This window comes from Falco cherrug, chromosome 6 (assembly GCF_023634085.1).
Source record: "Falco cherrug isolate bFalChe1 chromosome 6, bFalChe1.pri, whole genome shotgun sequence".
NCBI classification, from domain to species: domain Eukaryota; kingdom Metazoa; phylum Chordata; class Aves; order Falconiformes; family Falconidae; genus Falco; species Falco cherrug.
Window position 1 is genome coordinate 91,517,783 of NC_073702.1, and position 12,977 is coordinate 91,530,759.

A 12,977-nucleotide genomic window follows, 5' to 3' on the forward strand; every position below is an offset into this window, starting at 1 on the left:
GAGGGGAGAGAGAGGGAGGCAGGAGGAGGAAAGACCCGCTCCCTTGTTCCACCTTCCAGCCCTGCCACGTACTCTGCACCCCTTCATTCCGGTAACGGCTCACTTTCCCATCACAGGGAAGGGCTGTGAACTCAAGAGGTTAAATCGTGCAACAGCTCATAATGGCTTACTTGTGCAGGGGAAAACCTTGTTGAGCTTTTCCTAAGCCACATTCACACCACTCGCTTTGTCCTACTCAAAAAGTGCACTCCTGCAAAATCTCTATTTAAAAAAATATATATTTAAATTTGCTGTTACCAACAGATGCTTCCAAATGCAAACAGAGCAAATGCACCCCTATTTCCCACAGCAAAACACAGCGCATCATACGCAAAGGACTGAAATGCTTGAGGCACGTAGATGCTTTTGCATACGGAGGCAATAAGTGTGAATGCCCGGGCTGCGAGTGGGCAAAGGGCAGGGGGAAGGGCACCCCGCAGCCGCAGCGAGCACTCCCGGGGCCCGGTGGTGTAAACTGGGCTGAGACCCGGCCCAGTGCTCGCCCGGCCAGTGCTCAGCACAGGGCTGGTGGGGCGCTGCTGCCACCTGGCGACAAAAAATTGGGTACTGCAGCCAATCTATCTAACAGACTGCACAGTTTATTATAGGAATGGAATCAATAATAACAAATGCTGAGAAAGAAAAACAGCTGAGCAGGTTTTTCTGAATTATGGTGACTGAATTGGATGAAAGGAGGAAGCAAAAATGCCATTTAGCAGACCCTTGGTATCACCAAATACTCTTACAGAATGTGGCGTTCCCACTTGGCTAGCACTAGCTAGGATAAATACTGGTAACGATTGTTTGCTGTTTCTGTCCCCTGAAGTCTGCTCTGAGGACTAAGTGATACATTCCTCCTCTGTGAATATCATTAACGGTATCTGGCTTCGCTTTGCTTTGGTTGTTTCAGTGTTTTTTAAAAATTGTATTTGCGTATGTGAAAAGGGAAAGATATGATGCTTACTTTTTAGATTAATTGCCATAGCTGAAGTTGAAGAGTCCAGAAAAATGTAAGCTGGCTGAAGAAATGGGTCGACTTCAAAGCTGTGCATCTCCAAACAAGAGAAATGCTGTTTCTCCTGATGAGGAAGGATCATTGTTAAACAGCCATCGCATTACCACATCACCAACATATAATGCCTAATGTCATATGTGCATTTATTTCTCATTTGAGAATGCTGTCTATGGAGGGTTTCTCTGCGCTGTAGTTCAGAGACCTGTAACTTAGGCTTAATTTAGACCTGAATACACCACCTAGAAATGAATCCAGTTTTGATGCAAAAGCAAAGGGGACAGATGTTCTACTTTTTTAGAAGTTGTTCCAGTGGCTAACTGCCTTCACTTAGACCTCAGTTTCACTTTTTTTTAAATGTGAATGGTTTTAGTGTTAAGCAATAGGTTCTTCACATATGTCTTTTGCATAAATGTCAGTTCCTGTTAAAATCAATTTATAAAATACTACACCAACTAACTTAAGATGATCTCTTACCTTTCAGACAAACTGAAAGACGGAGATTTGAAACTCTTACATTGTACCTGTTTTCCCAAGCTCAACTTTTATGCCTCTTCTCTGTGTTACATACAGTTTTCCAAGAACTTAAGATTCTGAGAACTGAACTAAGCATAATATTCCAGCATCTGTCTCATTAATGACATGAAATAATGTCTCAATTTCTGTTCATTACTATACCACACATAGATTCAAGGATGAAGTTACTCCCTTTCATTATGACATCACACCAACCCCTCCACCATTACACCTAAAGCCTCCTCAACCATTGCTTACCACAGATACAGTTCCCACATACGAGACAATGGGCTCCACTTCATCATCCTAATCGGGTTTTGGAGTACTGCAGTAACGCCCATTTTATATGAATAGGCTTTACCTGACTGCTCAACTCTCACTAACGTTTATCACTGTCAAACATCTCACAACTTGCAGGTTTGTAGCTGTTGCATTCGCTTCCACATAATCAGGAGAACTACCGAATAATGTGTGACATTGAATTTACATAATTTCCTTATAAACACTGAAGTCTCATGAACCATTTTGTAGACGTGCTAGCTGTTACTCCAATAAACCCTCATTACTTAGTGTTACAAAGCACTAGCCTTTCTAATGAGAAAAATTTAGGTACTGTGTGGACAATACCTTGGAGGTAGGGAATATACGTGACACTTTGCTATCCTTACCAATTACCATTTTTCTAAGAGTATTAAATTTCTCTGGGAGAAATGTATTTTCCGTAAGAGAATTTTCATTCATATTAGCTACATTCCCAGCCTTAGTTTTCAGTTTCAGACCGAACTAATCAGAACTCATTTTTAAAAAAAAGATAAAAATGCAGAGTCATCTTTAAGAACTCTACCTAGAAGTAAGCAGCTTTCATTATTTGAGTAACTTCTGCAGATCTCCATTGCCCAGAGTTCAACAGGCAGTAGCCCTTCCTCTAGACGACGAAAGGTGGGGATCGCAGATGCAGCACTGCCTTAGCAAACGAAGGCATCCAAATAAAATAACAAAACTGATTTATCAAGTTATAAATAAAAACCGTAGTCCTTAACATAAGACATCAGTAGATCTGCATAGCAAACTTTGCTTTCTACCAGGAGTATGGTCTAAGCACTTCCTGAAACAGGAACAGCAGCAGCACATTTACTTAAGACTTACCAAGGAAACTAACACACTTGGAATGGGTATGGACAAACAGCTGCTGTTCTTTACTGTTCTCCTGGTAAGAAGCGGTATGAATGATTTTCTATAGTCTTACACTTAGCAAATCAAAATTCTCCTTAGTAACCTTGCCATGTGACCTGGATACTTGAAGTTTTCCTGACTAAGAACAAGGTATAAAAATAATGGGAAAACCATGACTTTAATTGGTAACCTGGTTAACATCTAAGGATGCGTTTTGATTATGGAAGAATTACTTTAACATTATGAACACAGTAAGAGCACAAGCTATGAAAACTTGTAACAATTTGAGGCATCTCACCTGCTATGGAGTAAGCAAGAACTGGGAAAGTGAAAAGCATATTTTCTCTAACAAGCTCAAGTCTTTCTGGCTGAAATTATATATTAGTAATTTATGTTAAGAAAGAAATTCTAACGAAGAGCACAAGAAAAGTTGATTAGTCTTTCCTGCCTGTTAACCCCAGAGAAAAAACACAGTTAATGAATGTAAAGGAACACCTATGAAGGGACAGTTAAAACACATCGAAGACAGTAAGTTTTCACACAACCATGACAGAAACTATAGTTCCCATTGTCATACCTAGCTGCTGAAGCCAAGAGCGTGGACAGAATAGAGACAGCACTCTTTGTGAAAGATCAACAATATTCCCCGATGGCAGCTAACATTAACAAGTTTTAAAATCGATTTAAGTACCATTTTGCAGGGCTCAAAACCACCTCATTATTACTGTGGCGTGAATACCAAACTGAGAAACAGAAAAGCTTTGAAGCACGATGCTAGGATATAGGAGGGTTTCTTACACCTCTCACAGATGCTGACCATCAGCAGGCCAAACTACATGAACCTGGAACGACAATTCTCAAGTGAAACAACTGCAATATGTGCATCTGACTGTGCAATCTAATTAATTCAAGAAACAGTACCCACCCATATGAAGAAATGGGTAGTTTCTCAAAATGCTGTTTGCCGTCAAGAGTTATCCAGCCAACACCAACACATGCACACACAACACAGTGCAAATCAGATGTACTAAGCTACCCTTTGAATTGAGGGCACCTCAATGATTGTTTACTAATAGTTAAGACAAAGGATAATTAGAAATGGTCTATCAACAGAAAGATCCCAGTCTTCAAAGCACAGTATCTTTATCACAGACACGCCCAACCATGGGCGGGGTTGGGGGAATTTAGAAAAAAAAAAAAGGAAAAAAGAGAGGGACAAGTAAAAAGACTGGTAGAATTCAGTGTAAAGCAAAAAGAAATCCCACTAAACCATGAACACGTAAGCCTAGTGCCGCGGAAAAGTAACTTACAAGAATATCCTTTTACACAAAACCTCAACGGGTGTAAACATTTTCTTTTCACTGATACGTTCCTATTTCTGCCTCTTTGTTGCTGCTTTCAGTCCCTGCCAGGGGAGGGAGCCCAGGTTAAAATACATCAGTACATAGCCCAAGGACTCCAAGTCATCCCTGCGAGATTGCTCTGCAACAGTATAAAAAAGTGGACTCATTAGGAGTACTGGAAAAACAAAAGACTGTGCAACAAGACCATCATAAAAACCCTTTGAAAAACAAGAGAAAGCTGAGAGTTACTATGCCCATGATAAACTCATCCAGTACAAGAAAAAGCCTATCACCCTTGCAATTATTAAAAAAACGTGCTAATTCCTGAGAATTACAATCTGACCAATTCCCACCCAATCAAGAGATAAGAGGCCAAGCACACTGCACTGTTAAGTGCCATAAATAAGGATCATACTCTATGCCTCATTAAAGCAACATCTACTTGTGCTAAAATTATGTGCATCAACACTTTTAAAGTTTCTATGTATTGCTTTCTCCAGCTTGCCGATTCCAAGATGAGTGTTGATGGATGCATAACAGTCAGTTCCTGTTGAGTTTTTATTTTCACGATATGGAATATGTTGGTGAGTTTGAGAGTCTCGATACTTCTTTGCTAAACCAGAGTCTATTATGTAGACAAGATTGCCTTTCTTCCCAAGGCCCATTAAGAAGTTGTCTGGCTTCACATCTCGGTGGATGAAGTTCTCAGAGTGAACATATTCAATTCAACTAATCTAGATAAAGAGGAAAAAAAAAAAAAATCACTCGAGAGAGACTAGGCATACACTTTTTTCCTTATAAAAACACTAGCAACGTTGTCTTAATGATAAAAGAGGTAATGAAACTTTTTATTGTAAAATGTAAGGGCATTAAAGAGAATATAATTCGATAGACAATACATAAACCTCTCCAGCTCTTTCCCCGTGTCTATTTTATGTTTGTTTCCCAAAACTTTCTCGGGCGAATTTCTTTTGTCTTTGAGCAGTGCAACAAATGGTTTGCAAACAGTGCAAGTCTGCTTTTTAAAAATCAAGACTTTGTAATCACTTTAGATGGGGCGCTTTGTATTTAAGAGAAACAAAACCAATTTTGAGTCTTTAATGATACAGGCCTATTCACCTCTAAATTACAGAAGCAACGTATTTGGTTCTGATCTCTCAAGGAATCTGAATATTCCAACATACTGCACCGTCAAGATCAACAAAGCAGGTTCCTACCATTTGGTCAGCAAGTAATAGGACTGTTTCGAGACTAAATTTCCTTGAACAAAAACTGAAGAGATCTTCAAGACTCGGTCCAAACGGCTCCATCACCATTACATTGTAGTCCCCTTCAGCTCCACACCACTTAATTGTGGGAACGCACACTAGAGAAAAAGAAACAGTTTATTCAGTGTAACAATTTGATTTATATACAAATCTTCAAGGCTCCTAAGATGAATTCTAAGAGGGTCACGACAGTGAATGTTTGTACTCACAGTGAAGCTCAATATTTTATGCAACCGTCAGCCGAGAAAAAGGTGAAAAACTCACCATCGCTGAACATTTCATCATCTGTAAGCTGCCCATCCTTAGCATAAAGGACTCCAAATTTAAAATTCACAGGTCCCTGAGAAATAAAACCAAATATTATAGGATAAACAGACAATCAAACAAAAGACCTAAAATAATGTTTCCTCCAAGGACTTTTTTATACATCTTTTGTATACGTCCTACACACGGGAATATACACTTCATACCAGCTCCATTGCATGCTCAAGTAGCAGATACCTAATAATTCACTTTTGATCACAGATTATGAATTTTATGATATTACTAAGTTGCTCATCCATTAATACGATATATTATGCCGGTGCTTAAAATGATTTTTGATCTCATATTTGCACAGAAATACCACTTTTTTTTACTGCAATAAGCAATTGATATCTAAGTTGTTATAAGACACTAAGTAAGTGCTAGGAGTGAAAAGTTTACATTTACCTCTTGCTCTTCAAGAGCCAATAAATCCTGTAAAAAACAGTATCTTTAGCACACTGGTACTGAAGACAGCACAACCCCCCGTGTAACGTATTCATGTATTTGTTTAATTTCAAAGTAGCCAGTTCAACTGATAAAGACAGCTTATTTTGTAACTGTAACCCTGCTCCTCATTATTATCCTGCTACCGAAAGAAACAAACCACTAGCATTTATATGTAACAACTTATTTTTCCAGAAAATAATAAAAAGCCACAACCAAACAAACAAAAAAAGAAGTCACCTCCTACCTTTTGTATCTCAGGATGAAAAATTTCCCTTGGGCTCTTCCCAAATTTGTCAAGACTCACAGCACTGAAATGCAAATGAAATACTGCTTTATAGGAGAGCAAGTATACATTTCAACATTAAACTGCTAACTGGCTGTAGTTAGAACAGATTTCAAAAAGAATTGTTCAAAGAGCCTTGCTTACGTGGAATTTTTTGTGGAAGAGCCATTTATTTCCCACAATACTAACCTCTAAGACTTCCTAAACTTCTTTTGGATTTTAAGAACAGAAATAACTAGGACCCTGCCCGGGGATCAGGTTTAACTGTACTGCATTTACTTATAAAGCACAGAATTTTATTCCATCATCCTTCACTTTGGCTTTATACATAATTGTTGTGAGCATTTTAGGAAGGCTCAATAACCTATTCTATTTCATAAGCTTCTCTTCTATCTCTTTTAAAATAATTCAATGCATGTCAAATGAAAAACGAGCCATTCAGCATCAAGTTCACACCCCAAAGATCCACAAGCAAGATCAACTGTCTCAAATCAACACAAATACCTAATTTATAGCATTTCTTCCTAACTCATGTTTCTATGTGACTTATTTTTGCCCATTTTTTCCCTAGCATGAATTTCTGGAGCTGCGCAGCATGCCACGGAGTGCCAAATGCAGTCTGAGGCACACTGAGCTGACACAGAGGTCACATCTGATGCATCTTTCCATCATTGCTTATGCTAGGTCACCATGTGGACAGGATTCCACAAAGCTCCCTTTGAAAGCAATTAAAATGCTAAAATTAATTTACAAAAAAGCAGGTTTATCGTGTAACTGAAATTCTTTGAGATATTCAGTACCTAGACTCACGCTGGCTGTGAACAGGGTGAAATGGCAAAGGGCTATCAACCAGGCCCAAGGGAAGGCTCAAAGGCTGGAAGAGCTAAAGAATAGTCAGGGAAGGGATTTTAGTCCAAGCCCAAGCAGGCAAAAGGAGATGACATTAGTCCTGCTGCCTGCAGGTGTGTGGGAAAATCACCTTGAGGGGGGGGGAATTCGACAAAATTGTGTCCTAACAGAAGCGTAGCATTACGGAAAGCTTTTTTAGGGTAAAATACAGCTATGGCCTTCAGGATGGCTGGCATGCACAGAATCCGTATCACCACAGTGCCCTAAGCAACACCTCCTGGCAGCTCAGCGCATGCCGATAGTGGTGACGGAGGACGGTGCGGAGTGGAGACACCACGGCCAGGCTGTCGTGCTCCCTGCAGGAAAGGGAACCAGATGGCACCACACAGCTGATAAGCTGCACACCAGTTGTCACATGAAGAATCCAGGAGATGTCTGTGGCTGAGCCAACCATTATGGTGAAATTACTTTCCTCAGCTGAAATCATCGCATTGTAATACTAACACACACCTCCACCTCAAAGCTGCCTGCCTCCAAGGTACTACTACACCTCACTGGGCACACAACACCAGTTAGTAACAACAATATGCATGACTAAAGTCACTCAAGCTCTGCCTAAATGTGATGGAAATGGACTGGTCCTGGACTGAAATAAGTCCAAAGGGGGGGGGGGGGGGGGGGGGGGGGATTGTCTAAACTCCTCGATTACCCAACTCTGATTCAGTGTTCACAAAGCTAGGTCAAGCTGACTCACTCTCTACAGTTGTTATGCAGGGACTTCTCACCAAGGTAGTCAGCCTTGGGGAGGATGAGAAACAAAGAACAGGTAGTGAAAACAATGCTGTTACCTAAGTTACGCAGAAAGAAACCTTCAAGTGAGGAAAGTTCTGGCTACGAGAGGAAACGGGATGATAAGGTGTTGCAATCCACTGACATCAACAGAAAATTAGTTGAAAATAAGACAAAGATAATTGCCTTATTCTTAGCGGGAGATCACAACCTCCAACTCAAACAGCCCCACCAAAGGAGGGCAAAACCCCGCCTGAGGAGCATGCGTAGAACTTCAGCAGTGTTATCTGGGGATACGTACTAATTTGTACTAGAAGCCAGAAACTTGTAACTAACCCTGTGTATGAAAATGAATATGCAATGTACTATGAAGTATAAGAAGTGGACAGATGAAGGGAGAAATTAGGGAAGACTCCATCAGAACTTCTGGGATCCGTCGATGGGCTGAACCTGTCTTCTCCCCCGTAGGGACACCTATCGGGTAAGAACTTTGTTTTATGCATGTTAAATAACTAACTCATGCTAGCTGTTATTAGCGATTATAATTTAGTTGTATGTAGTTTAGTTGTATATAATTCAAAGCTTTGTTTTTGCAGACAGTCCCTATCACTGGCAATCACGAACCTTAATTTGTCACGATTTCCTATTAATAAAGAGTGTTATTCCGTGAACTGTTGGTGTGAGTCCTTTGTGGGCGCTGGCAGTTGCCGGCAGCGGGTAACACATTCAAACAAAGTGGGAGACCTGCTGAGGGGTCCCCCTAATGCTGCTAGTGTGCCACCCTGAACAAGTCAGTCGAATTGCCCTTCGATCCAGTGGGACTTTTCAGTGAAGGGTCCCCTGTACTGGGATGCTGACAGACTGGTCGGGAACAAGGGTCTCTGCTTTCCTGGGGTGCTAACAGACAGATCAAACACCTTGGGTTGAGAGGATTGCATACTGCTGCTGCCTCCCCCCCGCTTCACGTGACAACGTGGCACACACCTTGGGAGAAGCCGGGAACAAGGTCTGAAAGAAGCCTGCACTTTCCTTGGTAGAGTAGTGGAGCATCAAAGGATGGAACACACGAGGGCACTTCAGCAAAGGAGTTACGAGTCTGGTTAACAGACGACAGTTTCTCCACCCTGGGATGCCTGACCAAAAATGTATATGTGGGTGAGAGTGGAGGGAGAGGCTGTGTTAGGAACGGATTGCCTAGGAAGAGATATTTCAGCACTGGTGGGCAGACACAGAAGATCAGGTGCTCACGCAGGTACAACATGCAGTACTGACAACTGGGAACACTACTCAAGCCAGTACCGTAGGAGCTAGAAGACAACACTTAGCTCATCTTGATGAAAGAGATCTGAAGTGTTTCCCACTCACCATCTTGACACTCCAACCAAGCCACAGCTCAGGAAATCAGAATTAAGACGCAAGGCTCAATGGACCTGCTAGCCCCTCTGGCAAATTCAGTGGTCTGGGACCTCTCAGACATCTTGTACAGGTGTTGGAAAATCCAGATCTGATGGTACTGACTTCACATCCCAACACACGCTCTGTTCCCAGAACTCTCCTCTCACATCAGGACTGGCAGTGTTATCCCACGTACCAGCTGCAAGCAAGCAAGAGGCATTTGCTCATACTCTGCAGTGACCAAAGGTTCTGAAGACACGCAGACTGCAAAGTCAGGACAGCATTACTGTTTGACTGCAACACTACCAGAATCGTTCCCGGTTTGTACTGAAGTACAACAGTAAGTCATAACATGTAAAAAATGCAGAGTAGAGCTTTATGTAGCCAAGGACCACTTACTCCAACTTGTAACTTATTGATATATCAACTGAAATATATTTATCAGGTATGGCATTGACACACCGCAAAATAAACGCAGTAAGATGATAGCTTAGGCTTAAGGGTCAAGTCAGCGGAGCCTTCCCTGGAGAGAGGCTCTTTCCTCTAACCAGCTCGTCCCATCTGCCAGCCTACCAGGATTTAAAGATGCAACCAAAGTCAAGTTTTGCCAGACCAGCTGCTTGATTCCTAGTAGGAAAAGCCCGTTCACTCAGCAGCTTTGCTCCTGAAATGCATCAATGAGTCCTTGTCCCAATTTCAGAGGGACCAGGCAGAGACTTGCCTCGCAAAAGTACCGAGTATAATATATACACACACACACACACACACACACCACACAGAGGAGCTTGTCTGATCTGCCAGTGTAATAGATTTGTGTCCTATAAACTCTTCAAGAGTTTGTGGCGTTTAAAACGCTGTGAATTCAGCCATCACTTGTTCCCATGAACCTCATAGCAGGCATACGGCGATGGAAAGGCTATGAGAGCATCCATCCACAAATGGCAGAATAGCATCTTACCATGTCTGTCGGCCTCTGGAGTCACACCGATTGCCAGCCTTATCCAAGCGTTGTTTAAACAGATTATGCTCTACGTCCAGCTGCTGCTCTCCTGCCACATCCATGGCATCGATGCTCAAATCTGAAAGCAGTAAGCAAGGAAAGCGGTCTATGAACACACAAGTGTTATGGCCTGTGACAAGCTGAGGAAGTGAAAAGACAGAATCTTTCAGCCAGCAGGGTAAGAATGTGCCAAACTGGGAGAGCGTGTACGGCTAGGGTCAAGTGACCGACGGAATAAAACGCACAATGCAGCATGCTAAATGGCCCTCCCAGGTACAGGGTTTGGTTTGGTGTCCCAGAAGGACCGTTTCCAACTTCCAAGAAAGCGTTACCCCTGAAAGGTAGACGCGCTTAAGGCAAAAAGCCAAAAGCAAACCCCTCAAAGCCCAGAACCATTTTCAGGAACACAGGAGTTAAGCCTAAAATTGGTTGAAAGCTGCCCTCCTACCTCTTCCCCCGCCACCTCTCCCCCTTCAACATCAGCACATTTCCTTGTGATCTCTTTTCACAAAAAGATTGAGGCCTGTGGTATCAGCTCGGTACCGAAGCACCACGATGCGCTTGCTGGCTACATGCTCTCTTAGAAGGCCGACAGCTTCTCCACACACAACAGCCGAGGCTTCCAGTCTCTCTAGCCTTCCCACACCGTTTTAAAATTAAGGAAGGCAAAGACCGGTAACACCTCGGGGGGTCAGGAGGAAGTCAAGATTCACTACATCTAGAGCCCAACGCATTACCCAAAGGAATTACCACAACTGAACAAGAGGCAGGAACGATCGGTAGACAGGCGGATAACATGCATAGCAGTAATACCCAGTCAGACTTGAAGGACTTCCATTCACTTCATCCCGCAACTTTGTTTTGAATTTAGTTAAAAGGTAATCAGATTCTTAACGCTCATTCTGCTTTTATAACTTCTGGAGAAAGGCTAACACATGGCATTGACATTACAGTCAGAATTCAAGTACCAAAATCACGGCAAAGCTGTGCCTTGCCAAGTGACTTCCAAAGCAGGCTCTCGAGCCTTTCAACAAGACAGTCAAGTCTGGAGTCCCAAGGGAACTCTGTGCCAGCTCTGTCAGCGCGACTGAGCTCCCTGACCAAGTACACTGCCGTACAGAAATGTAAGCGGGTTTATGCCTCAGGCTCATTTACAATGTAGAAAAAATAATACTGCCCGACTGGACGCGCTGGTTTAAGCGCCCAGCAGGCCTGGCTGCGTAACCACGAGGCACCACCAATTCCTCCCCGGCTGTTGCCCAAGCAGCAGCGCAGCACTTGGAAGCAGCGGGCAGATGGAAACTTCTGGGCCCTCGGCAAGTGCAAAAGTTATCCCTCCACAGTCAGCAGTTCGACTCACAAGCACAAGGCATATGTGGAAAAGTAACATCTAGATTGATCTTCAGTTTATCTCCCCTTGATTTGTCAACGTACAATTCCGGATGAACCTAGGTACAAAGAAAAAAAAAAAAAAAAAAAAAAAAGAGAGCCGTTTCACTGGGAAGCAAATCCAAGGCCTCTTCCCCTCGGCTGCTCTGGCCCAGGAGCTGACTGTCAAGACAGGATCAGCGAGACACCTGAGCTGCTGCCTCCCACACCTTCCCCGTTTGTAATACTTTTATAAAGAAAGACATCAATCGGTGGGGGGAAAGGGGTGGGGATCCCGCCGCCGGCTTTCTTTTCCTTCCCTTGCCCGCTCGCAGGGGCTGAAGAGGCTCCTAAGCCGCCCCCCTGCGACAGCGTTACCGCAGGCCCCGATGCGGCCTCTGCGGCCCCAGCCCGCTGCCACGGCCCCGGCCGGCGGCTGGGGGAAAAGACAAAGCCCCGCGCAGAGCTGCGGCGGCTGCCCGGGCACCCGGAGGCGCGGGGGGGCGGCAGGGCGCCGCGGGCCGACCCCCCGCCCGGGCCCCGCCGCCGCTCCTCGCCTCCTCGCTGAGGTAGCGGCGCAGCTCCGAGAAAAAAAACAGGCGGCACCGTGAGCAGCCCGCTGAGCACCGCCACCGCCGGGGAGACGAGAACCCGCCGGCAGCCCCGCCGGTCCGGGCCGTCCTCCCGCCTCAGCCCGCCCGCCGCCGGCACCACGTCCCCCCCCGGCCGGCCGCTGCCCGACGGGGGAGGCCCGGGCCCGCCCGCCTCACCCAGCGCGCCGCCGCACGGCCCGGCCCGAAAGCCTTCCAGGCTCCCGGGGAAGCCCCGCACCGCCTCAGCCGCTCCGGGGCGCCGCGTGGCCGGAAATTAAACCCGCCTTCCGGGGCCGGGCCGGGCCCGCCGCCGGCCACGGGCATGCCCACGGCCCCCGGGGGGGGTTGCCCCTGTGGCCCCCTGCCGCCCTCCGCCCCCTCCCCCCCCTCCCCCCCTTATAGCCCCGGTCTTGCCCCTCCAGCCCCCTCCCCGCCGGCCCCCCTCTGCCCACCCCCCCACCCCCCCCTCCCCCCCAAATCTGTGCCTGCCCGGAGAGCCCCCCCCGCTCACTCCGTGCGCCCCCCCCCGCACCGCCCACCTGCCCCCCCCCCGTGTCCCCCGCCCCCCTGCCTCCTCCGACCACCTGCCCCCCCCG

At 45.1% G+C, this 12,977-nt stretch overlaps 1 protein-coding gene across 1 annotated transcript; it reads right to left on the reverse strand.

Moving 5' to 3' along the window:
* Nucleotides 1-620: 620 nt before the first annotated feature.
* On the reverse strand, nt 621-12,705 carry LOC114015580 (uncharacterized). The gene is made up of 8 exons (XM_055714924.1): nt 12,559-12,705; nt 11,781-11,868; nt 10,379-10,499; nt 6,349-6,412; nt 6,063-6,089; nt 5,616-5,691; nt 5,301-5,449; nt 621-4,817 (listed from the first exon to the last, which is right to left on the reverse strand). Exons 1-8 carry the CDS (start codon nt 12,703-12,705, stop codon nt 4,809-4,811), a joined length of 681 nt encoding a protein of 226 aa, XP_055570899.1. The 3' UTR covers nt 621-4,808.
* Nucleotides 12,706-12,977: the final 272 nt, after the last annotated feature.

Excerpts from the sequence above, each read along its gene's own strand:
- LOC114015580 (XM_055714924.1), bottom strand. The coding sequence starts at position 12,705 with ATGCCCGTGGCCGGCGGCGGGCCCGGCCCGGCCCCGGAAGGCGGGTTT. Across the intron at positions 11,869-12,558 it reads GCCGTGCGGCGGCGCGCTGG|GTTCATCCGGAATTGTACGT; the intron begins GTGAGGCGGGCG and ends CTTTGTACCTAG. Across the intron at positions 6,413-10,378 it reads TCCAGAGGCCGACAGACATG|TGCTGTGAGTCTTGACAAAT; the intron begins GTAAGATGCTAT and ends TTTGCATTTCAG.